The sequence below is a fragment of the Aptenodytes patagonicus genome, chromosome Z (genome assembly GCF_965638725.1).
Source record: "Aptenodytes patagonicus chromosome Z, bAptPat1.pri.cur, whole genome shotgun sequence".
Taxonomy (NCBI): Eukaryota; Metazoa; Chordata; class Aves; order Sphenisciformes; family Spheniscidae; genus Aptenodytes; species Aptenodytes patagonicus.
The window spans coordinates 39933246-39959330 of record NC_134982.1 but is presented as its reverse complement, the minus strand read 5'-3'; the positions used below and the strand labels follow the sequence as shown (position 1 = coordinate 39959330).

Here is a 26085-nt window from a genome sequence, read left to right as displayed (position 1 = left end):
GTGAAGGTCCCCTGAAAAACCTTAGAAATCAGCTTGCCAGCTGTAAGGTCAAATAGATGAAAAGCATTAACCAAATAAATTCCATCACTTGGTTTCTTCATGCACGATTAGGTTGCGATGTAAAGTCCTTTAATTCACAGGGCAGACCTCTACCGTGGGCCAGCGCTAATGTGGAACAAAACATTCATGCCTCTCACTGGCTTACACACAGTTTGCTAGCTTATGCAGGGATGCTGAGAAACTGCAGTCTGAAGATTTATTCCTGGCTTTGTTTACAGATGCGATATGATGATTTGCTTACAGAGCAAAGAAAAGGGTGTAGAATTTACATATTTATTCTGAAAGTTATCATTATTAAGCTGTGGCTATTCTAGTAGAGGTGTTCCTGCTAGTCTCAGATTTGCAATTTAACCTCTTGGTACCTCTTCAGTAGAATGAGAATAGTAGTGTTTTCCTACATCCAACAGTACAACTCTTTAAGATTATAGATGTTATAGGAAAAGCTGGTGAAATGCAAGCAGGTGGGAAAGCAAATTTGCGGCTTTCAGTTAATCACTTTTTTCCTTTGCTCAAAAAACAGATGACAGACTACTTCACCTGCATCCATCTCATCCAAAGCTCTTCTTTATGCCTACTGTATAGATAACATGGTGTAGCCAGTAGACAGTGAGCTTTCTCAAGTACAAGCGTGTTCACTGTAGGTGGTACATTTGGGAGTTTCAGCAGCAAATTCTAGCAAGCTGTACTCATTGTATCCAAGCCTGTGGTTTTTAAGGCTAATATCTTAGATAAACAGGGGTGGATTTTCCTAGGAATAGCAAATGCATGGCCTAGCCAAAAATACTCGTTGTGTCAGTATTCCAGTTCTTACTCTAAAGCTTTTAAAAAATATTGAAGATTATAATATATCATCAACTTTAGACAGCCGTATATTTAGAAACACTGATAACGGTTCATTAGTGAAACTTAATAAAAAAATCTGCAGCTTAAGTTAAGTTAATAGGAAGCATTCATAAAGCATACCAAGAGTTTCTGATTTGTGTAAAGTAATATTGGGAGTGACGCTAACTTCCTCTGCAATCTGAGGCCTTGTTCCCAAATTACGATTAATTTTAGTCTCCAAAAACATTAACAAAACCTTAAACTATGTTCATTATCCATATAGTTGCATGAGAAGAATTAGTCTAAGGACTTATTTTCCAAGTCTCATCTTAAATATGCTTATGTCAGGTTGAAATATTTTATTTTTGTAATTAACAAGGGTAAATTAAGGTGATATAAAACATTGTTAAAATGGTACAAGAAGCTGGCTGCAAAGATTTTTGCTTTTTTGTTTAAATACTTTTACGTCTTTCCAGTTAAATCAGTGCAATTTGTACGTAAAATAGTTGTTGATGAAGCAACACATCTGCTGACAACATCTAGAAACATATCTAGTGATTTTGTGAGGTTTCCTGTTGACTTACCTATTTCTTTCTAGTCTGCTTTTATGAAGACATCTGGATGTTTTCAGGTTTGGGTGTTTGATTGCTTTGGGGTTTTTGTATTTTCAGTTAGAAATCCGTGTAGTGCATTGACTATGAAAATGACAAGATGACCTTTGTGTCACAACTGATTTTCTTTACAAGGATCTAAAAGTCTCTTGCATTGAGATGGAAAGAGATGGAAAGAGAAAGAGAAGGTGCCTCTGAGGCACTTGCTGAGGTTATTTTCTAGTCAGCTGGAACCTATAAGCATCCAGACAGCATTTCTTTGGCATGGGGCAGCATAATTTTGCAGGGTTAAACTTGAATATATCGTTAAGACAGTGCATTGGCTGTGGCATGGGAATATGAACTGTCAGGGACATTATTTCCTCTGCAGCTTCCACGTTCAGGATTTGTCTTGCGATTATTTCCATAGGCGGTTTTTTGGCTCTCCAGGTATTACTCTTCCCCACTAACCTTGGGGGCTCAGCAACTCACAGGTGCTCCTCTGAGAGGCAGGCTGGTATAGACAGAGGAATTGTGAAGGCTGTATGTGTATGTCCTGTGTTTTTCCTGTGTCCCCTGCCTCTGCTTTTCCCTGTGTCCAGCACCTGATTGCTGTGTCTTCGGGATTAGAGTTGCATTGATATGAAAGCATAACATGCCCAACGTTTAGCGCTTCAAACATGTTTCATTAATTCCCATATGATATGACAGATGCTTATAACCATGGTAATAACTGAGGCAAGGGAGAAACAGTCCTCCATGGTTGTGCACTATACCATGTGACATAGAATAAGAAATAGCAAACAAAATCAGCAAAGAATATATTTACCCAAGTATATAGTTTCATGTATTAAAAATAAAAAGAATTATTTACTGATGTCTTAATATGTTTTAATGCAAGGTAAAGTAAGTAAGGTTACCGGGATGCTGCAGAATCTAAGTTCTATAATTATGTTCTGTTCATGGAGACTGTTGCAGACTGGGAAGAGACAGTTTAATTATTGTGTTGAACCAGTAATTCCAAGTGTAAAAAACTAGCTAAATTAACCATTTTTACAAGGTGATTACAAAAATTTTCTTGTGTAAAAGTACATGCCTGATTTTGTCCATCTTCTTCCCTCATTAAGTTGTATAATGCAGTAGTTCCCCTTACCATTTTCTTAGCTGTTTTCCAAAAAGATTCTAAATTGGGCTTTTGTTTGTCCTTTTTTCTGTATGTCACAAATGAAGTGATAAAATTGCCTAGTCTCACAGGTTAAGAATGAGAAAAGTATAGGCAGATATTCAGTTCTTCCCAAGTGTGTATGCTACTCTATTCTCCAGGCTGCACACAACAAGGGATCAACCACCCTCATATGCATAAAATGATTGCCAGAATTGCTTGGAGCACATCCTCCTTGTTCTATGACTTTCCATCCCTTCTACAGCTTCTCAACCAGCTTGAATTAGGTTAAAAAAAGTTCTTTTTTGCTTGTGTGGCCGGGGAGCCTTGAAGTCTAAGCAGCCTCATATTCTTCAGTTTCAAAAGCAAACTAAATAGTCCTTTTGATTAGGTACATCTAGATAGCGAGGTACTGTTCCAAGGTAATACTGGCCTTGATGTTGCTGCTGAACAAGTTTAATTGCAGTGCACAGGAACTGAACTGTACTGGTTTTACTTGTGATTTGCTTTAGTGAATGAGAACAAGAATTGGATTACCCGCCTTAAGAAGGTTACTGAACAGTTATGTGAAAGGCTGTATGAAAAAAAAAGCTCAGATGAAAGTTTTGCTCTTTGCCAGCTTTTGAACTATTTTATGTCTTTTCACCAATGCCTTTTTCCCTCCAGAAAGAGGCTGAATTAAAGTTTTACCTTGGGCTAAAACATATAAGACATCAGTAAATAATTATTTTTATTTTTAATACATAAAACTGTATACTTGGCTAAATATATTCTTTGCTGATTTTGTTTGCTATTTCTCATTCTATGTGAAATTTCATTGGCTCCATCAGACCTTCTGTTCATTGTTTGTTTTGCCTTTGGTAGAAAATACAAATAAAGGCATATTTGTTTTATACATTCAGATTCATATGCCCACTCACAAAAACAAAACTGTAAAATGGTAATTAATATTGTAGAAGCACAGTCCTTTTCTGGGCTCATATCAGAACTTTACACTTGTGACAAATTAGCTGCTTACTGCTAACAGCTGACAAATGTAGAGAGAGCAGCAAGGCAGCATCGCTGTTACCCACGCTGTTAAGTTTAAGATGTGCGTGTCTGAGATGCGAAGTGTTCCATGTGTTTGTTTTAATGCTGTCACCTTTGATTTTATTTGAGAGAAATAGATGAGTTATTTTCAAGTTATTCTTTAAGTAATTTCCCATAATCATGCAAAAAGTCATTAGCCTTGGGGACCTTGACTCAAGACAGCTTCCAGTCCTATGCTGTAACGATATTACAACACTGTGTTTGATGCTCAGAAACAGGATCCTGTCTGTGATGTAACACCCAAGTCTTTGGCATTTTTCCTGATAGCTCACATTGCAGATTTGTGTAACTTGTTTTTCACATTTCCTCTGTCATCTCTTTCTTCACTGTTAATATCCAAATATCTCTCCTTTGTGAAATAGCTGTATTCGTATTATTTTTCAGCTGTAGCAGATTGTGTTTTAGAGGCTAAAGACTGAGGTTTTCCTTGCCCATGCGTTTAACGTCTGACAGTTCCTTTACATCTCCTTTTTCAGATGTTCCTAGAACAACATCCCAACCCAGTGCCAGTTTGGAAAGTATTTTTCATCCTCCAGATTATTAAAGACCAATTGTATATGAACAGCTCTAAAAAATTATTTCTTCTGCACTAAGACATTATTCTGGGATGCAATAAAATGCATTTCTGATAAAATGCATTTCTGATTATTGCTGTTCAAATATATATTTTCTCCAGTAGTTATTACATTGTGGTTTCTCAAATATCATATTTTCCTGCTTATGAATATAGAATCATAGAATCATAGAACAGTTTGGGCTGGAAGGGACCTCTAAAGGTCATCTAGTCCAACCCCCCTGCAATGAGCAGGGACATCTTCAGGTAGATCAGGTTGCTAGGTGCTAGAATATATTCCAGTGTAAGAGAGATCTTTGAAAACATTTGAAAATTTAACTAAAGAAAGGTTTTGCAAAAAATAAATGCCAACTCAGATATTTTCCTACAGATAACAATGGCTACGTAAAATTCCATTCTTACTCTCCCCATGGAGGTTTGAAAATTATTTTAACATTTGAAGTTCCTTTAGTCCTATAATTTTCAATGTCCACCAACTACATAGTTTAGTTCATGTTACAGGTTCCATCCCTGGGATTCTACTCTGATTTATAATAAAGACTAAGTAATTTTTTTTCTTAATATTAATGCATTGTCTTTATGCATAGGGAATATGTTTATTACATAATTATGCTGAGACAGGAAGTTTACAGTTATCAAAAATAGGCTGTTCAAGCACAGCCTATTAAAATGTATATAACCTTGTGTAAACTTTTAGACTATTCTAACCTTTTTACAATTCTTTAATATCCACTCTTACAATATGTGCAGCATAGAATTTGCAAAGGATGTGAAGTTTTCTTCTTTTCCGTAGACATTTCTCTGGATTAAAAAAAAAACAACCAAACCCCAAACAAACAAAGAACTTCCCCCCCCCCAAAAAAAAAAAAAACAAAAACAACCCACTGTTTTCTTCATTTGTTTACAAACTAATTCCTGTGCTGAGTATCTCTTAGAAAACCTTGGTAAATTACTGGTATGCCCAGAGATTTTTGTGATGGTCTTGCATTGAAATACTCTGAAACTCTTTTCTCCTTAAGTTCCCATTCTGAAAGACTCACTGGTGACAGGTTGAAGTGGGTTGGACTATAATGTTAGTGTCATGAAAAGCTGGAAGGCTTTAAATCCTCCAGTCCCCCGAGCTTTTTGTGTACTGAAATACTTGATGAACTCCAGAAGAATAAAATACAGCAAAGAAATGCAGGGTCAGAGTGTTTGTGGAATTCAAAGAATAGCTGTCAGAGATGGAGGCTCTGAAATGCAGAGCCAATTTACATGGCAGGGGCTTTTCAAATTACTAGCAGCTGTCTTCACTAACTGAATATTTCCTTACTCTAAACGTTCAGAGGAGAGCTTAATTAACTTTTGTCTTAAAGATGTTCCTGGTGCATTATACATTCTTCCCCTTCTGAAAGGCAAATTAAGATTATTGAAAGATAAATGTTGTATGTTTAAATTATGTTGGTGGGATGGGGAGTGATGGTTAATCACAGAACATGCAACTTTTCTCTTTCCATCATTGCCTGAAATACTGAGCCATTTGTCTCAGAAAAAAACTGTTACTGAAAAAAGTTACTTTGTGTAACGGATTAGTGTGTAGCTCTTAAATTTCTCTTATCTTATACTTAGAGAGCTGTCAAAAGACTGTACCTTTAGCATCCAGGTGCTCAAGCACTGTTCATGCATGCAGCAAAAAAAAGTAACACACCTTTTCATAGAAGTGTATTTCTTCAACAACTTCTTTCAAGTTCTCCATATAATAGTGAGAGCATCATAAGGCAAAAAAATTATCTTTATTAGGGTCTTCCTGAGTAGGTCTTTGACACCTTACTGACTTGTTAATGACAGACTGACAAATTTCCTCCTTATAAAAAGAGAAGAAAATTGATCTCAATTGCCTGCATATTTTGTTTGTTCTTTGTGTTCTGTCTCTCTTATATACAAAAATGAAAATAAATATGCTCCTGAAAAAGTTATACTTACTTGCCTGGAATGGAAAAATTAGATAAAGCAGTTAAAGCTAGGCAGAACCATAAAAGATGGTTTTATGGTGGAAGGTGCTGACCAACTTTATATTCATCTAAGTACAACTTTTTTGGAAGATAATGTCTGTGACATCTTATCCCTTTTACCTGGTGGACTTTTGAGCCTAAATCTGTCTTTGAATAGAGATTTTTTCATGTCTCTCCTTATGAGACAAACAAACAGCAACAAAAAAGGTTTTTTTTCTTTCCATTCCTTTTCTTTCTATTAGACACCAGGTAGGAGATGTTTGTAGATGGGCAGAATGTCTCATAACCAAGCTTTCTTTCATGTTCTATTCTGTGATACTGCACCACACTGACATTAACACAAAGGACAAGTGCAAAACCTTTTAGCTGAGTGTCTCTTCAAAGTGCCATTTAATAGCCTGGGAACTTATTTCCCTTCACCATAAACTGGCAAAGGATCCAGTGAAATGAAGCATTGACCCTTAAAGTTTATCAAGATAGGCCTTTGTAGAAGGGCAGTCAGGCTTTGTTCTTGGACTGCATCAACTTTTTAAACAAGTTGTATGTGATGCAGGCATCCCACAAAGACAGAAGATTGTTGTGTTTTGACATATATATATACATTCACAAAAAATGCTAACTTGAAAGCACCTCTTGTTACTGGTTATGCTGCCTCCATAAACTGTTTGTAGTTTCAAGTTTTCAGGATTTCATGCTCAGTAGAAGTTTTCATAGCTTTAAAGCAGACTTCATCAATTTCAGGCATCAGTTTCATCATATTTGTTTATCATGTTAGTTAAGAAATTAGTGTAATGATTAATCAGAAGTCTTTTCTAATTTTAACTGCAGAATTCAGAGTCTGTTCCAAACTGTAGACCTCAAGCAAAAGTCTAGGACAGAAAAAATTAAAAGCAGTGGGGAAAGAACATGATTTTTTATATGCAGATTTTTTAGAAAGTCTTCCCTTTCACAACCTAATTGAAATATTACTTAAAGGACCCATAGAAATAACATATTAAAACAAATTGAGTTGCATGTATGATTAATTCACACAGTGGGAAACTGATTGTAAGAAGTGCAATTTTATACATATGACCTTGAAATGAATAAAACAACTTTTAATTTTGTCATTTCCATTATAAATGTAGAATGCAATTAACAATAATCTTGGCAAAGAAGCAAGGGTCTAACATAAAAATGTCCTTACAGAATAAGTTTATACCATTACTGGATTTAAAATATGATAAAAAGAAGGATTTTCCAATATATGAGGTCTAGTGAAATATTCAGCAAAGTTAATTTAACTCACATGTAAAACTGTCTGAAGATCTAATTCTCTCTGAAATATGTTTTCTTCTATTAGAAATTTACATGAAATTTCTTACTGTGCTTTAATTCAATAAATATGTGTCATGATACTTCCACACCAGTCCTTTAAAGCCTCAGCTACTTCTTACTGAAGTTACATCTACCACTGCAGCTACTTCCACTTCAGCTGGAATTTAGGGTACAGTTTCATGTTGCTGTTGATCCCATGTCACTGTGGGTTGCTGCTGGGAGCTGCAGTCACACTGTGACCCCTCACATACCCGCCACATGTCCCCTCTGTTTCCCCTCTGCAAACATTACGTGGCCATGGGGTGACCAGGGTGTGTTTGGTGATCCGGTGGAAATCCAACCCTTTCGACGTTGCTCGGTGGATGTAGCTAACAAAGTAGCAGGTATCTGTATACTCCACTGGGAACCACGGAGAAACGTGAGCTGTTTCTTCCTTTCTTCTTCAGCAGTCTCCCTCCTCCAGGTATGGTTTCTATCTGTCCCCTATGTCTACTGAAAAACCTTCCTCCCATCACTGCTTCCCAAACTTGGTACCCAGGGGGGGTTCTTGCCAATGCAGTCTCCCTCTGGGAAGGTGCAGCTCGGCCACATGCATTTCACCAGGCAGGCAGTGATTTATTAATAAATTAGATGCACTGAGGTGATGCATGCAGGTATGTTACACCTACATTTCTAGGGTATAGTCATCCGTGCTTTGATGAGTGAGTGATAACGCCTCTAAACTTAGGTTGGACTAGATGACCTTTAGAGGTCCCTTCCAACCCAAACTATTCTATGATTCCATGTGGCACCTAACAAAATCATAATAAGAAGAAGGGACGTTTGGGAATCATGTGTCTTGTAAATAATTCTTAAGACAGGCATTTTCCTATAAATATTAATAGATTTTAAAAATATACTGCTTCAAACAATCAAAGAGCTAGAACACTATTTGAAAATACTTGAAAATGAAGACGGATCTATTTAAGACTTGGTTTCATCTGTGATTCCTGAATTATTTACTTCAGGCTTTTCAAAATAATTCTGTAATAGGATAAGACCTTGGTTTATCAATTAGAGAGGCTTTCTTCAAATGAACAAAATTAGGCTTGGAAATTAAGCTTCATATGAAAAATAAACTTCAAATTCAGTCTTGAAAAATTCTCTGATCAAGTTTGGCAACCAAATGATGAACTGTAAACAGATTAATAGGAAATGAGTTGAGATATACATATAATTGTGAAACCTTGATCCAGCTTTAGGATTTATCAGCATCGAACTTGTCACTTTGATTTTGTGAATAAAGATTACACTTTTCTCATAGATTATTTATATCTTACTTATCTGATAAACTGAATTATCTCCTTTGAAATCCTAACAGGTTAGCATTAATCACTTATATTGCTTATTTTTTTGTTTCCTCTCTTTTTTCCCTAGTCCTATTGTTGTTCTTGTTTTACATTAATCCATTCCAAACAACTTATCTCAGTGTTTCTCATCCAAGTGTCTCAAAAGATTAAGGGAAAAAAGTTGCACTAATAATAAGGAAATAAGGAGTGAATCTACCCAAAACAAGCTGTACCAAGAGAAAGCAAATGTGATTCTTGTCTATAATATGGGCGTCAACTTTAATTCAAAAACACCCGTGTTCTCCAGATGTCTATGTAAGCAGTCTGTCAACCACCACCAGCAGAAGAGTGCCTGTGTACGCAACTGACCTCACTTAGCCTCTTGTTGTGCTTGCCATGTTGTTATCTATTTTTTGCCTTGACTTTTTAAACTTCTTTCTTTGTGGCTACTCAAGCCTTACATTATCTTTGTATCTCTGTCTCATCAACTCCCCATCTCTTTTCCTGTCTGGGCTGAAACTCCGTATCTCCTCTCCACAGCAGCTCTCTAAAGTTCCCTGTCTGCACCTTGTTGCTTGTGTTGCATTTCTGCAATGAAGTTGCCTAAGTGCACAAGGATGAGGGCAAAACTTACTGGTAGAAAACACGCTATGAAACCTATATTGCAGGCAAAAGTCTGCAGGGACAGCTTTCCTACCATGGTGGCCATATGAATGACCACTGTCACCTTGTAGAGAGCATGGACCAGGGCTAGGCAAGGCAGCCCACTGTGGCTTTGCACAGTGGGGAAGGGGGTGAGGAACCACTGGAGGTTCTGTGTTTTCCTTTAGCAGCTTCTTAATATTATCCCCTTGCAGCCCAGCTCTGCTTCCAGGCACAGGGTATACCTCTGATGTGGAGGGTACTTCAGCTGTTTTTTCTGCTCCCAGAAAGGCAACAGGCTTGACAGGTTGGCCCAAGGCATGACCAGGACATGCCCATACAGAAGCTTTGAGCATACCTGGTATATAGCCAGTCTTAGGCTTGCCTCTAAACAGCAGTGTGGGCATTGGTGCAATCTTATCTTCCTCATGGAAAAGTGTGGTACATTCTGTACCTGCTGGAGGTTGTATGGGGATCTACATACTAGCAACATGGGTGGTTGTGGGAGAATGCAGGACAGAAATTCTGTCTATAATATAAGATTTGGTTCAAAATCAAGAACTGGTATCCAAGACTTCTTTCTGTTGCTGTGGATTACATATCATCATTGCATGTCTTTGTTACAAACTGTGCGTGTTTCTACTAGCTAGAAAGCCTACCATGAATAGTTTAATATGATTGTGATAACCATGTTAAAATGTGTTTGGAGGAATATTGTAACATCGGTATAAATTACTACGGGGGATTAAGTAGGGCAAGACATTGTGGGTAGTTGTGCTTTTAGCACCTGAGGATGGGCAAAGTCAAAGCCTTTAATCCCAACAGTCTGTGCTTACTTGGAAAAATGTTTGTCTGACTGCAGGCATGGAACCCGTTGTGCTGGAGAAGTGGCAGCCACGGCAAACAACTCACACTGCACAGTAGGAATCGCCTTTAATGCCAAGATTGGAGGTATGTGAAACAATCTCCCACCAAAAAAAAAAGAAGTAACCAAAGAGCCATTTGTGCTAAATGGTACATTCAGACCTTTCTCAACAAGAGAAGGAGATTTGTATGTGTAACAAACCTAGCTGTGTTAACAAGTAAATCTCAGTTGTAAAGTGGTCGTCAAATACCAGTACTGAAGGAGTTTGTCTGCAGTGACACTTCTCCAGTGCTCCCTGGAACACTGCCTCTCAGTACACACAGAAAAATAGAAAGTGAGACCTTTGATGAAAACACAAAACCCAGAATTAGGACATTTGGGTTTTCTCACAGATTCAGAGTGTCGAAGTGATGAACTTTGACAAACCAGAAGTAAATGTACACATCAGGAATATTGCCTTGCATATTGATCCCAAACAAAACACTGTCAAAACATAAAACATTTTTGAGTTGTTTGGCTGTGGTTGGAGAGAATCTTCTTTTGATCCCTCTGTGTGATCAGATTATTGCCTGAAATATGAGATTTGATTGCACTTTTTTGTTCATTCAGCCAAGAGGTTCCAAGTGGTTTCTATGAATTCTTAGTCAACGGCTGCTCAGTTAAGGCCTTTGGCTTAATTTGTGGAGATGACTATCAAGATGTCATCTATGTGTCTCCTAGGTTGTAGCCTGCCTGTGCCAGATTTTAATGCTTCAAGTGAAGTTTTACCCTGTAGTTTTGATGAAGTCATGGGATTGGTATATGGGCTTTCAGTTGAAAGACCTATAGCTCAAACTCATTAATTGTTGATTTTCTGTCCCAAAATAGAGCCCATCTGTGAAAACAGAAACATGTTTATCTATATATACACCAGAGGACAGTTCAAAAATATGACCAGGCAGAGTTGAGGCCATGTTTCTACAATTAATAGTACTGTATCTGTTCTCTACTGGATCAGTACAAGTTTGATCCAAATCAAATGTGAGCACAGCTGCGTTTCAAATTAGCCAAAGCACACAACATCGTCCTAATGTCAGCTTTCTGTTTTCCTGCTGGCTTCAAGAGGATAGACAATACCTGATCCAGAATAAGGTTAGAGTGATGCAGAAAAACAATTTCCCGTCAGGTGGACAGCCTGCCTGCACAAAGTTACCCTGTCAGAGTGGTTTAGAAAATCTGAGCTGGACAAGTGAGTGAGTTTGTGGCAGATGAACAGGCTGTCTCATGTGGACGTGGCATTTGGTCATGTACCAGCAGCTATGAAATCAGATTTATTGCATTGTCAAACCAGAGTCAGAGGAGAGTTAGTGCACCAATAGAGGTAAAAGATGGCTTCTTGGAGAAGTTTCATTTCTGAGTTGGATAGTCACACAACCTGCAACAGTTTGGGCACATCCTTGCAAAGTTCTCCACTAGTAACAGTGGCTTCTTAATAGGTTGTTATTTATTTATTTATACATTTGGAATGTGCAATAATAATGTTTTAGAAACCCTCCAGGCATATTAGCTGAATCACAGCCTTTTCTAAATATAGTGTAAAAGCTGATTCAGATGGACATAGTTTGAGCGCAGTTAATGTGAACAGTAAAGACTGCATATGTGTGCCTTTTCATAATATATTTATTTATATATTTATTTTGTACAAAGAATACAACAGCCTTCAAGAAATTTCACTGGTCTAAGTGAAATAAAAATTTTATCCATTCCATTTTTCACCATGGTTCTGTAGAGCCATCACTAACACTGTTCTTAAAAAACAGTGTGTAAACCTCACTTGAGGTAATGTACCACCTTTTAAAAGCATCGGCACTTGATAATAAGACTTCAGGAGGCTCAGCAGATAATCTGCAGAAAGTCAGAGGCAAGAGGGAATTCCAGGGTATTGGGAAGGGAGGTTAAGCTTCCCCTTCCACTACATCTATATATTTAAGAGTTTCGCTGCTGCTGACCTCTATGTGGCATGCCTCCCTCCCTTCCCTCAGAAAAGCCATAAGCTACACATGTGAATATGCAGTGGTTGTGTTCCCTCTCCACAGGCCAGATAGACTATAAAAATGTTGAATCATATTGTGCTGAACTAGTGTTCAGCTCGCTTGTTTCCCAGGGTTTTAAAGACTCCTTGGGCCTTCTTGGAGAAAAAACTAGAGTCAAGGTAAAGCAATCACATTCTCCTTACACAGAGGAGCACCTGCCAACAGTGATGTTCAATTTGCTCCACTACGATAAGTATTCTTTATTTCAAACCAAAAAACATCTCTGGACACATAAGGTATAATAAGAAGATAAAGCAAAGGGGAAAAGAAATCCTTTCCATTGATATTCCATCAAATACTGGCAGCTGAACAAATCCAATTAATGATCTTTGTGATGGAAAGTCATTAACAAGGTATCCACCAGTAATGCTCACTTTTTTTCTAAATGTGTTTGTACTCCTTGTCTCATTTCCACACATTTAAGAATTTTTGACCACAAAATTTAAGAAATTTTGACCACAAGTAGGTCAAAAATAAGATCCTTAGAAAATCTGAGCCTTCTCATACAACGGTGTAAGTGGGGATATAATCTGCAGATAAGAAAATTTCATTAAAATCACAATCTGGACCTCCAGTTTTTTACAGGTTGTGGGATGTTTCTTACAAAAAATTATGCACTATGCCTGCAGTTTATGCTTAGCTAAGATACAGGCCCTTTCACTGAAAGACAAACCAGTGCACCAAAGGGGTAGATCTTTTTTTTAATGTGACTCTCTGCAGTAATCACACATAGCAGATTACCCCCTACAGAGATTGTGAGACTTTTTATGAGAAGGGATGGTTAGCGTGTTGTTATTGTTGCAGACTGATTGTGGAAGTTGCAATGCATCTGTGGGGATTTGGGTGTTTAGTTACTTGGCTGGGCTCGAGTCCTGACGGGAAAACAGTTACACTGAATTATGGCACAACAGATGTAGATTGTCTTCAGCTGACGAGGAATTAGTTCAGCTGTTTCTTTAAGTCAGATGCTGATTAAAAACAAACATTTTAAAAGAAAACTTGCTTTCGGCTCAGTTTTGCATGTTTCCTGTGATTCATTGAAAGTTTGTTCTGACTAAAATGCCACTTACATTTTGGCAACTACTGCAAATATTGGAAAAAGTTTACAGAGCTCTAAAGTCTTAGGTAGAACAATCTGCAAACGCAGTCTGTTAATTGCCTTCTGGACAGCTTTTGTTGTGCTATCACCACATGCCAAATGCAGTTTGGAGGTTTTGTGATCGGCAGAATTAACTACTCCAGACATTTGGGAAAAAAACATAAAAAAGAAAGAAGGAAAGGAAAGAGAGAGAGAGAAAGGAATTATTTTTGTTTTAAATAGCCAATGAGATGACTGTTGTTCAAAATCACCCTTGAAGCATGCCTGTCAGCTGTTGGCCGGAGAGAGCAACACCTAAATCACAGCCTTGTCCGTGTTGCTTTAGATTTGACCACTTCATCATTAGCAAAAAAAACTGGTGTGAATTACTTCAGGTGCCAATGGCAGAATTTGGAGTTATTGTTCACTGGGTGCATGTAGTATTATTTAGGCTTGCTACGCAGTAACAGAGACATAAAGGGAAGCTTTATTTTCCTTCTTTCAAAAGTGGTGTACATTTTATTGTCTTTATTTAGAACTAAATATATTTTAATGTGCTTGAAAGAAATTGAGAACACAACTTCCACCCATCATTAAGTTTCTTAGATTTTGCTGAGGAAGAAAAATAAAACCTGAGAATCCCAGAGTTGGTTTAATGACTTTTTTCATAAAGTTCATAGTGAGATCACTGTTTGTAAAAGTTTATTATCTCACAAAACATGGGCAGCTTTTGTGTGAACTTAGAAATATGATCACTTTTCATTTTTGAGTCAATTAGAGTAAGGAAAAAAGAAAAACCCTCTATCAACAAAGCACCCCCTATGCCTTTTGTTAATTGGAAGTTAAGGTCTTGGTAAACATTCAAGTTACTTTAGTCTGAGCTCATGAGCAAAAAGAAATGTGTCTGTAATTAAAAATACATAAATTTGGCTTATAAATAGCAGTGGCCTTTTAAAGGGGAAAGAGCATCAAATTTGTTAACTGTGGAAGTAATCATTACTCTGTACTATCATAGTTACATGCTAATTATTATTTAATATTTAACATCCCTTTGATCAGATGACACGCTAGCTGTATGTAGGTCCTTTTTCTTGTTTAGGTTAAAACCGGCATTGGTGGTTTTCTCAGTCAGAATTAACTTCAAAGTCTTACAGTCAGTCAAAACAATAACTTTAAGATTTTCTCGGTTTCCAGATTTAAGCCTACCTTATTCAGTCTAGTGATCTTAAAACATCATGATGCCATTCACTTTAGAAGGGCTGGCACATTGGCTTGTCCAAACCCACATGAATGGATTCCTGTAACACAAGAATTTCAGATTATACCTTACAAAAGCTTCTTCTGCACAGAGGAGGATGTTCACAATATTGTAGTTTCAGGTTGAATAACGTTACATATAGGGTATTTGTTAATAACTTCTTGTAATCGCCTTGCTACTGTGTATGGTAGTTGGTCTGGACACACGAGCTTTCTCCCCAGTTTCTTCTTTGCGGCCTCATACAATGAAGGAATAATCCCACGTTTATCTGTCAGCAGAGATCCTTTTATTACATCTGTCAACATACTTAGGACTGTTAATGACTGAAATTAGGTGCTGCAGTTTCACTGCATTATAAAAGGAGAAAGAAAATCATATATTATCTTCAAGTGAGACATGCAAACATTTCAAGGTTCAAGTCTTTTTTTAAATTTTCTTTAGTGTAAAAGTTTGTTGTCGAAGTTCGAAGGCTGTATGGTGGATAAATGACTTGTAGATAATTTTTAAAACTTGAAGAAATACCAAAATATTCCTTTCTTTTTAGTATTTTTTCATCTAGAGGCTTTTTTCCATTGGAAAAAACATATTCAAACAGGTTTTGGGGGTTTTTTTTTAACAACAGTAGAAATTCTTATGATCATTCAGTCCAATGTTCTACAGAACAATTTTCTCTGGGGGACAAAAAAAAAAAGAAGCATTTTGAGTTGTTTGGTCCTGTTCATTGTATCTTTCATTCTGAAGGTGTACGGATGCTGGACGGAGACGTGACAGACATGGTAGAAGCAAAGTCTCTAAGCCTTAATCCCCAGCACATCCACATCTACAGTGCCAGCTGGGGGCCGGATGACGACGGTAAGACTGTGGATGGACCTGCTTCTCTAGCACGTCAGGCCTTTGAGAACGGCATCAGAATGGTAGGTTGGCATCAAAGTGCATCTCCTAGATCTGCTCTCGTGTGCAAGTGTAAAGATACATGCGCCCGGTATGTGTAAGTGCACAGCACGGGCAAGAGGAAAGGATTCTGAAGGAAAGAAGAAAAGCTTCTTTTGTGTAAAACTAAAAATGCATTTTCCTTCTATAGTGACCTGACGGTCAGTCCTTCCTGAAGTATCAGCTCTGTTCATTTTCAACTGGAATACATCATCCTCAGTGTTCTTTAAAACTGCTCTGAGGTAATGATGTAATTCTGCAAGAAAAAATAAGACTGAAAAATGCTACTTTGCACAGCAGTGCCAAGTCATCAAATCTGAATTGCAATGAAATTTTAAAGCAAAAGCCTTGACTGTTTTTCCTTCTTCCTTCCTTTTCTTCATTACTTTGTTTGCTTGATTTCTTAATGGAAGTTTGATGATTTTAATAGGGAGTTGGGGGCTAAAAAAAAGTCTACACCCATGTTTCTTTCAGCGTTATGTCTGGTCTCAGAGAATTTACACCTTATTTATAACTTACATATACATGTCTCTACAAGTCTGTGCTATTATGTTTTCTCTGTGATATAGGCCAGAGATCTTCAATAATACAACACACTAAATCCCAAACACCCCTATATGAAAAAATCGAAGACCTTTTCAGTTTTCGTTAATAATTTACTGTCAAACAAATTAGACCACAGAAGGAAATGAGTAGCTAGAGGAACTTTTGATGTCAGAGGCCAGTTTTCAGTTCTTCCTTTTACCCTTCTGCCTGTTAAATGGCTCAGGGAATTCCTCATCTTCCAGTGCTCACACCTCTTTCCACTATATAGTACTGGTGGAAAGGATTTTAAAGCTTTGCAATTGAAGGTCTGAACATTATTTTGAATGCAGCAGGAGACTTGCTTGTTCAGTGGTGGGTGGCTCTAGGATCAGAAAAGAGAGGATCAATAAAAAACATTTGTTTAAAGAGCCTGAAACTGTTGGACCAAAGTGGAACTGGGACACAGTTACTGGAACGTGGTAACACTGTGCAGCAAGATTGGAAAGTGTAGCTATTATGAAGTCAATAAGTGTTTTAACCAGGTATGCTAAGAATGATTTTAGCAAACTATAGCTAACATTCAGCCTGGAAGATTTGTGCCGCGTGTAAGAGACAGTGTCTGCCACTGAAAGACTATATTAATTTAAGGTATACCATAAAAAGCAGTCATAACAGCAAACGGGAACAATGAGTGCAGAGCGGTAATAGACGAAGTTACAAGAGCACCTGGTCAAGCTGATGCACTGTGTGCACAGTGCAGCATTTCAGGTGATTTACAGTATACTTGACTGTAAGTTGAATTTAGATACATCATAAAATTGATACCCAGTATCACCATAAACGTCGCCTAGCAGCACAAGCCTAGGAGGTATGTATTCACCTTTAATCACAGCTGCATCCCTGGTTTATTTTGGTTTCCTTGATAAAGTTGCATAAATTTCTTGCTCTCACCCCCGTCCTCCCTGCCCCAAATGTGGATAATAATACATGCTCAACTACCAAGCAGGTAAGTTATGAAGAGCAACTACTGAAATACTAAACTAACGACAGGGACTGTGGGCTTTCTATGCTACGTGATGTTAAAGACATGTCTCTCAAACTCAGTTCTGTGAATGCTTTACTAAACATGCAGGCACAGACCGCTGCCTTCCTTTCACTTGGTCATCCTTTCACTTGGTCATATGATGACCATTTGGTGTGGAGCTGCAGATTTATGCTTTTGCTTGTTGTACATTATGTAACATGTGAAGCCTAGCATAACAAAATACTCAAGCATGTACTTAACTTCACCCTGCGAGAAATTCCAGGGGCTTAGCAGTTAAACACATTTAGGGACACTGATAGATTCTGCCCCAGAGAGCTCTGCTGTATTTAGTAATCATTATTAAAATAGTTATTGAAGTGCTTTTAAAACAATATAACAAGTATGTAGAAGGCCAAATGCATCTCCATTACTGCTTCCCATGCATCATCACTCCTCCTTTCAGATGGAATATCAGCACTACCCGTCACCCAACTGGAGTTTACTACTGTTTGACAGTGACCACAGAGAAGAAAAACAATAAAGTGATGAAGGGGACCCTAATGGAACTGCAGGATGAGGGGAACTTGAACAAAATAAGTTTTATGTTTAAAAATACATGTGTTAGTTTAAATGTCATATTTTATGTAGGTAAGACAATCATGAAAAGTTCAGCCCAAATTTCTGTACCAGAAGAACTCAGCCATTTCCTCACTGAAATCTCAAACTGGGGATAAATCCGGTATAAATCAAGAATGTGGAATAATTTGCCAAGAGCATGGATCTTGCCTACAAGCATTATTGTTCCACTGTTGTTATTATAGCTGTAATATGAGAGGATACCCTACAGAACCCAGATGAATTTCATTTTACCAGCACATTGTTCTATATTTTTAGTAACTACCAGTATATAGTGGAAACATAGTATTTAATTTTAAAATTCTGAGGTGGTCTTTTTTCTGATAACCATGCAGAAAGAGAGTTTCGTATATTTTTCCGAGAAATAGTAGAAGTCATATTTGATGCAAGTAAAATTATTATTATTTTTACAATTTAGCTTATATTTCATTTTATCAACTTTTTGTTCTGCCCCAAGTTGCCCATGCAGAGTTGAGTAGATCTAAATATTTCCATATATTTGGAAATTTTGTCTCACTCTGACTATGAAAGCTTTTTCATTTCTACTAAGGAAATAAAAGTTCTCTTTAAAACTTACATAAAATCATACTGATAAGAAATACAAAATGTTTAAGGTTAATCTCTAATTTTCATTCTTTAAAATGTAATATAGACTGAAAGATTGTAAATTTATGTCTCAATTACCATTTTCTTTAATAGGCTTAGTTTCCAGTCCAAAAATTACTTCAAGATTAACCTATTCTTGTTCTTTTTAATAAATCATGCCTTTCTGTCTTCAGATAAAGGTACTTTTTCTATATTTCCTTACATTGTCATAAGACGTCATTTTAAAAGATGAGGCAAATGGGAGAAGAAAAGACAAATGTGCCAAAATATTCCTAAAATCAGATCATTGTCCAAGGTAATGACTAGATACTCAGCCAAACATAGATTTCCCCAAGCAGTCACAGTAATTGTGCAAATAATAATAGGCAGACAGAAATGCTTATTATGTTGTGTACAGATCTTGACCTTTCTTTTTTAGAACTATTGAACTGAACAACAGTATTACAACTACTATAGCATCTGTGATGTAAATTAAAGTAACATTGGTACAGGAAAATTTGGCAAGACCTTTCAGATCTATACAAAGGTTCAAGATTGATATTCTTCATTTATTGTGCAAATACACACACAACTGGATATTACTTTTTAAAAATGGGACAGCAAAGGGAAAGGTCAAGATTTTTTAAAAGCATCTGAAAAGGAAATTATGTTCCTTGTTGAATTAGGAAAATCAAAGGTGGTGCTGAATAATAACTTTGATTAGTATATAATTAAACTGAATTATCACTTCTTTTTATTATACTCATGAAGTAAAAATGAAATGGATGCAACAGCCACAGTTTCTTATTCAGTTTGCTGAGAGACTGGGATCCATGAAAAAAATGCCTGGTTTATCTTTAGCACATATTTTTCCAATTAACAGCTCATGCAGGGTGCTTTAGAACTATTATTATTTTTAAATCTGCTGAGCTAATATGATTACTCCTTCCAAATCCTCCAGAAAATAAAAAAGATAAATGACTGTACAGTTTTTTCTGTAGAGTCCCACAGAGACAGCACATGCCATGAATTGAAATAGACAAATCTATTTAAAGAAAGGATACTGAGTAATAAGTGAGTTTATGAAATGACAACCTAACCCACAAGTTAAATATGCTTTAAAAATTCTGCCCAGGATCAAGGTAAAGGAAGAGGAAACCAATTTTTAAACCTGTCTCAAGTACCATGATTTTCTGTCATCTTTAGGGTATTTTGCTTAATTCTATTAAATTTGCATACTTGAGTTCAAAGAGAAACCTTGGAGACTTTGCTATCAAACAATTTCTATGCAAATATAAAAGCTCCCTTTATATCATGCTTCCAGTTGACAAGGTCCTTTTCTTGGAAATAGTGTAGTCATAAGGGTGGAAAATTCTAGAGGCTTGTGTTTTAAATACCAATGCATTAGAAGCTGTAGACCTAATAATCTTAAAAATAATTCCATTATAATCACGCAGAACTTTCCTGAGAAAAATCAAACGAAGGGCAGTATATCCAAAAGTAACATATTCAAGAAAAGATTAGGTATGCACTGTCACATTTCACCCTGTGTTCAAGAGCAGACTTAGCACTGCAAAACATGATTGTGGCCAAAGCATGTAATAAGACTGTGCTGAGTCTGGGACAAAAGGGAGAACACATAAGCCTTTCCTTGGTTCAGAAAGATAAAACCAAAGTACCATTACATTTTAAGATGACTGTCTGTATCTCACAGTCTATAAGCACAATGCTATAAGCACTTGAGAGACTTAGGCTCGCTGATTCATGGCTCTGTGATACAGCATTCAGACTAGTTCATTTCTATTCATACAAACAAGCCTGTTATTTTGGGATCAGTCTCAACATCATTTGGAGAGTAATGCATTTCAGATATTCTGACTTGTTCTTTCACTGCTGTTTGGCAAAGACCTAATAGTCAAGTTTCTGGATATATGACCCCTGTTGATATTTTATGTTGCAGGGTTTCAAAGAGCTGGTTATCTCACCTCTCCAAACGTCTCGCCAACTGCATGCTCTATGTTGTTTGTTCTGCAGTACCCATAAGGTAGTCCAAATCAGCAACAGGGCAGGTCATCCTTAATACAACCTAAAAGGCAGGGAAATCTACATGGAAAATTTTGGCTTTCTGCCTGCATCGGCACAGGGGCCTTCATCTCATTGCCATGACACCATTCTGTTTAGCAAGCTGGACAGAAGCCAAAATGTTTGATGGACATTAATGATCAGATGCTGTGTGGCTGAACCTCTTGTGAGAACTCGGCTTGGTGCCTTCCCTCCCATCATCACTGCCCCTTCTCATCTCTCTCGCTTCACCAACTTTGGCTGCAGAGTGTGTGTTCAAAGTGTTTGCTGGGAGCAGAAGGCTCTCTTGCAATCCCTAAACAAGCCTCCTACCCACATGCAAGAGAGAGAAAGGCAAGGGAAGAAAAGGGAAGGGAAGAAAAGGGAAGAGAAGAAAAGGGAAAGGAGAAAAGAAAGAAAAGGATTTAACATTTATTAATATCACTACTACTACTACTACTACTACTACTACTACTACTACTACTATATGCTTCTACTCCAAAAGTGGAAGAGATTGTTCATTTGCAAGTGTCCAGGCAAAGGTTTGCTGCCTGTGTTGTACCACAGATGTTTCTCTTAAATTTATTTTTCCTGTTATCACTCCTCTGCATCATTCTGAGTAGGATGTGTTGCCTACACAAAGAGGAGTTATTCTGTTCTGCTTTGCCAGAGAATTGCACTATAAAAGTCAAAGACAGAAGTTACTGCAAGAAGACTTCCAGTCAAATGTGTCAAAATAGCTTCCAAAATGGCTGTCATTTTATACACTGAAATATTGTGATGCACGGAGGTTAAGACCAGATTTTTTAAACTGTGTATTGTGTTTGCTCACCTTGTACAGCTGCTGTTTGAGACTGAGTAACACCTATCTGTGTGTATGCGTATCTCAGGTCATATATAGATATGTTTTACATGCACAAGACCTCCTGCACATTTCTAATTAGTTGGCCAAAAACTACTTTTTGAAGATCAATCAGAAGAATTAGTGCTGTGCTTGGGGAAGGTCTCAGAAGACATGACTTCCAGTATGCTGATGTAACCTAATGTTAGGTCCTGGCATTTATCTGTTATATGATTTGCATATATACTGTTTATCCCTATTGCATCTATGATGTAACATCTGAACATGTGATGTTATAGTTACTTCAACATACTGAGTTAAACCTTGGGTGGCTCTGTACTACAGGTGGGTGCTGACTATGTACCAGAACTGGAAAAGTCGTATGGCATTTTAACATTGTAATTCTTCCTTCTGATGTCACGAGACATAGCATCATTAGCTTGAAACAATATTCGTAGTTCTAACATCAGAAAAGGCGATTATCATCTAGTCCTGGCCTTCTTCATAAGCCAGATCAGCAAAATTTCATCCAATTATTACTGCATCAATGTCCCTGTTTTCTTGATTCATCTATTATTTTGTTTTCTGTACATCTTTTGGGAAGAGCCAGTCTTGACTGAAACCTCTTATGTCCGTGGCTGTACAAGCCACTAACAACCTTTACTATTGAAAATATATAGCTTATTACCCATCTAAACGTCTTTGTTTCCTTTCTACTGTAAAATGCCTCTTCTGCTATATTTATGGTGCATCTTATGGTGTTAGAAATCTCCACATGTAAGTAATTACAGATTTTGGCCAAGTGATCTCTTGGATAAATTAAATTGGAACATAGGGACATAAGACAGGAAATGACCACGTAGGTCATCCAGTACAGTTCTCTACTATCAGAGGCCTCATGTCCTATAAATACATTCAGTAATTTCTATTCTAGAATGAATTAGAATTTTTTTCCCCTCTATTTCTGTTGGGAGACTATTTCACAGCCATCACTAATCTATTGGTTAAAGACTTTCTTCTAAGTTACAGCCAGGTTTACTCATGTGCAGTTTTTTGCCCATTTGTTCCAGGGCCAAAATTGTGCTTCAGCTTAAATACCTTTTTTCCTTCCATTTTTCTTTCTGACATATTTATAGAACACAGTCCACTCTCAGATTTCATTTTGATGAGATAAACAAGCCACACTCATTAATTGCTTAAAAACTAGGCTGTCCATCTCCTTGCTCATCAGAGTGGTGCTTCTCTCCACATATTCCAGCCTGAATTCTTTTCTTGAATGCAAGTGATCGTAGTTACCAAATTCACTAACATGTTCTTTCTTTTTATGTCAAAATCACCTAATAACTTTGTTTCCCTGGCTCATCCTTAAAATACTCTACTCATAACTTCCTTAACCCCTGTGTTTCTCCAGCACAGGCCACATCATCTCTGGTGCAACCATTTCCACCTCCACCTCGCTGTTACATTAATCTTCATTTTCTTTTGTTCCATTACTGATTTCTTGGAGGGCTCATCACATGTTTTGTGGAAACCAGACTGACTGATTTTAATACATTTCTCTGCATAAAATAAGTTATCAGAGAAAAACTTAACAGATTTACCTGGAATTCTAAAGTGCGTGTTGCATTTTAGCCTGTTTCCATTAATGCTGGTGCCTCTTACTGTCCTTCAAAATCTGTTCTACAGCCTTAACAGTAATGTTTTGTATATTCAGTTTCCTTCTGTTAGTCAGAATTTCCAAACCACAGTTCATTCCTGTAGTTCTTTCTGAAACACTTTCTGTTTCCCGGCATTATTTTTTCAAGTGTGGATACCAGAATGAGGTATGGAAGTTGTAGCCTTCTCTATGCACGCATAGTATGTTTCCCTATTCCCTGCAGATGTTCATATTCACCCTGCTTACCGATCCAAGGAGCAGACTAAATTTTAGGGCAGCTCATTGCTGGTTGGTTATCTGCCACGACCCTAAACTCCCTTCAGAGTCACTGCTTTCCAAGAGTTTGCCCACCTTCCTATATGTTTTACCAACAAGCTTAATTTCTAGGTCTTACTACCTTGCATTTGGCTGATATACATATCTCGGGATGCCTTAATGGCTTTACAAATGTGATTTATACTTGATATGATTTAGTTTTCTCCAGACTGAGATTGCCCAGCAAAAATCAGGTTAGGTGACAACCTTAACACATCATTAAGCTAACAATAATTCTTCGCTCTACAATTTGCACATAGTTAGCAACTTTCAGCATTCAGCCGAAGTAGAATTAGGGATATTGCCCTCCAGTAAATGAAACAGAGTTTAGGCTTAGTGATACCTGGATGAACTTTGATACTCTGCACTTTATTTTCTTTTGGAAATATATAAACAAATCTAACCTTAAAATGTGTCTCTATTGCTTTCTGTGAAAAGTGAGATTTTTCACAGACAGTCAACTTGTAGTACAAAAAAAAATGCAGAAAAAGAAATAATATACCAGAAATGGTCTTACATTACATTCAGTGGAATATACAAAACCTGAAAGGCAGGAAAATTTGGAATGAGAGTTACAGGAAAATATACCTCAAAATGTCCAGTTTCCTTACAATGTCACAAAGTGTACTGGAAACCAGAACTGTTTAGTTACCTCATCCCATCTCACACATATATGGAAACTGTTGTAACAAGCCAGAATAGCATTACTGCTTTTGGAGTTGTTGTCAAAAGTGGCCTCTGGTTTTGGGTGCCCAGCCTGAAACAGGTGATATATTTGAACGTAAAACCCCACACCATTCTTGTTGTGGGGTAAATCTTAATTTGGAAAGCCAATACTGAAAAGTCTCTTTGGCAAATGGATCTCTTTCCATACACTTCAGTATATACATTTCAGACAGTGCATTTTTGAAACACGAATCTGGTTACTTTGTATGGGCAAATCACATATCCACTTTACTCATATACTTGAACAATAGCAGAATCTATGTATTTCTGTGTGTCCTGTGGGAAAAAACAGATTTGTGAAAGGCTAGTTGCTGGAAGTTTGGCGTCAAAAGTTTTCTGTGCATAGAATTTAACATAAGTATAAGGCACAAAACTGTGAGGGCAATGATTTTGCACACAGCCTAAGTGCGTTGTTTCCTCCTAAACAAATGCCATGGGAGATAAAACACACAAAGCGATTATCGCAGTCCTCACTCTGCACAGGTAGAAGCGGAGCAGCCTTATTTTCCTGCTCATCTACTGAAAAGAGCTAAATTTGCAGAAAATTTGAGGTTCTTTGTTGAACCTCAGAAGTTCGACAGACATCTCAAAATGTGAAGTTTTCAATAAGGAAGAGTCTGACGTAAGTAGTGAAACAACAACTATGTGAATCTGGTGGCCATGGACTCCTCTCTAGAGTGTTTAATCAGATGGTAGCGTAAAGGTGACAAGAACTGCCTGAACCCGCTCCATAGAATGGGTGTTAGTGTGTGAAGTCCATCCTGTATCCAGTCCTAACACAGATATCTTTCTTGTGCACTGCCTGTTTACTTTGGCTTTGCATGCAGAGACAATTTCACCTATCATTAACTAGAGACTCTCTGTGCAAGAGAAATTTTGGAAAACCCAGCTCTTGTTTTATCACAGGTGTTTACAATATGCAGCTTGCTTTATCCCCGTAACGATATAGACAACAACAACAATAGTAATAATAATATGGAGAGATAGCCTGAACCAGAACTGCGATTCATGCAGCCCTGAAGCTGACTCTATTTTGTTTAGGAAAATGAGAAATTCATTCCAGCATTCCACAGGTTCAGATTTCAGGTTTCAGCCAACACTTCTTTTGGTTGCACTTTAAGCACTAATTATAGCTCTGTGGGGAATATCTTGGAGCTGTTTAAGCTGTTGTTCTAGTGAAGAGTAAAATAAAAAATACACCACATGCAAGGATGCATGTTGAAATGTTCCACTGATATATCCCAATAATTATTGTGTTAATGCATGGGTGCTTGCGGTTATTCAATATGTTATTTTTTTTATGCACATGTGAAAGTATTTTCACGCTTCAGTATTTTAAAAGTATCATATCCTATGAGCTAATAAAATAGATTTTTCCTTCTTTTTGTCATGATTAATTATTTTGTCTTTCCTTTTCTTAACTAAGAAGCTGGTTCAGAAGTAGCCAAAAAGTTTAACTTTATTAGCAACAACTTGCCTTTTCAACGATATAAGGTAATCGTTGCTTTTTGTAAGTAGTGACAGATTTTTGCATTGTATATGTATTGTGCGTATGCCCGTTCCAGCACTAGGAAATATTTTCTTGACTTCCTAGTTTGCCTAAGAGTAAAAACATGGCTGCTAATATAAAAACACAGGATTTAATTTTTAGACAGTCCCTCAAACATGTGTCTTTATGTACACCTGTTATTACTTATTTCTTCATAGATATCATAGGTGCACATTTTTAATGAATTGATGCACAAATGTGAATTTTTCTGAGAGCATGGGTACCTCAATAGAATTAATGGCCTCAGAAATTTCTCCATTTGTTCATGAATTTTTGCTTTTAATACCCAAGGAGGCTGTTTTAATAAAAAATAATGTTTGGCTACCTTCTGATAGCACTTCAGAATTGCTGGCTTGGACTCTCAGCTTACCATTATCTGTTTTGGAGA

At 37.2% G+C, this 26085-nt stretch overlaps 1 protein-coding gene across 2 annotated transcripts in view; it reads left to right on the top strand.

Annotated features, from left to right (window-relative positions):
- Window positions 1–26085, top strand: part of PCSK5 (proprotein convertase subtilisin/kexin type 5) — a 267689-nt gene that overhangs the window by 90607 nt on the left and 150997 nt on the right. For both annotated transcript variants that reach the window (XM_076361658.1, XM_076361659.1), the window contains exons 6-7: window positions 10438–10526; window positions 15590–15762. In XM_076361658.1, coding sequence (XP_076217773.1) covers window positions 10438–10526; window positions 15590–15762 — 262 coding nt within the window. The remainder of the gene's footprint in view (window positions 1–10437; window positions 10527–15589; window positions 15763–26085) is intronic.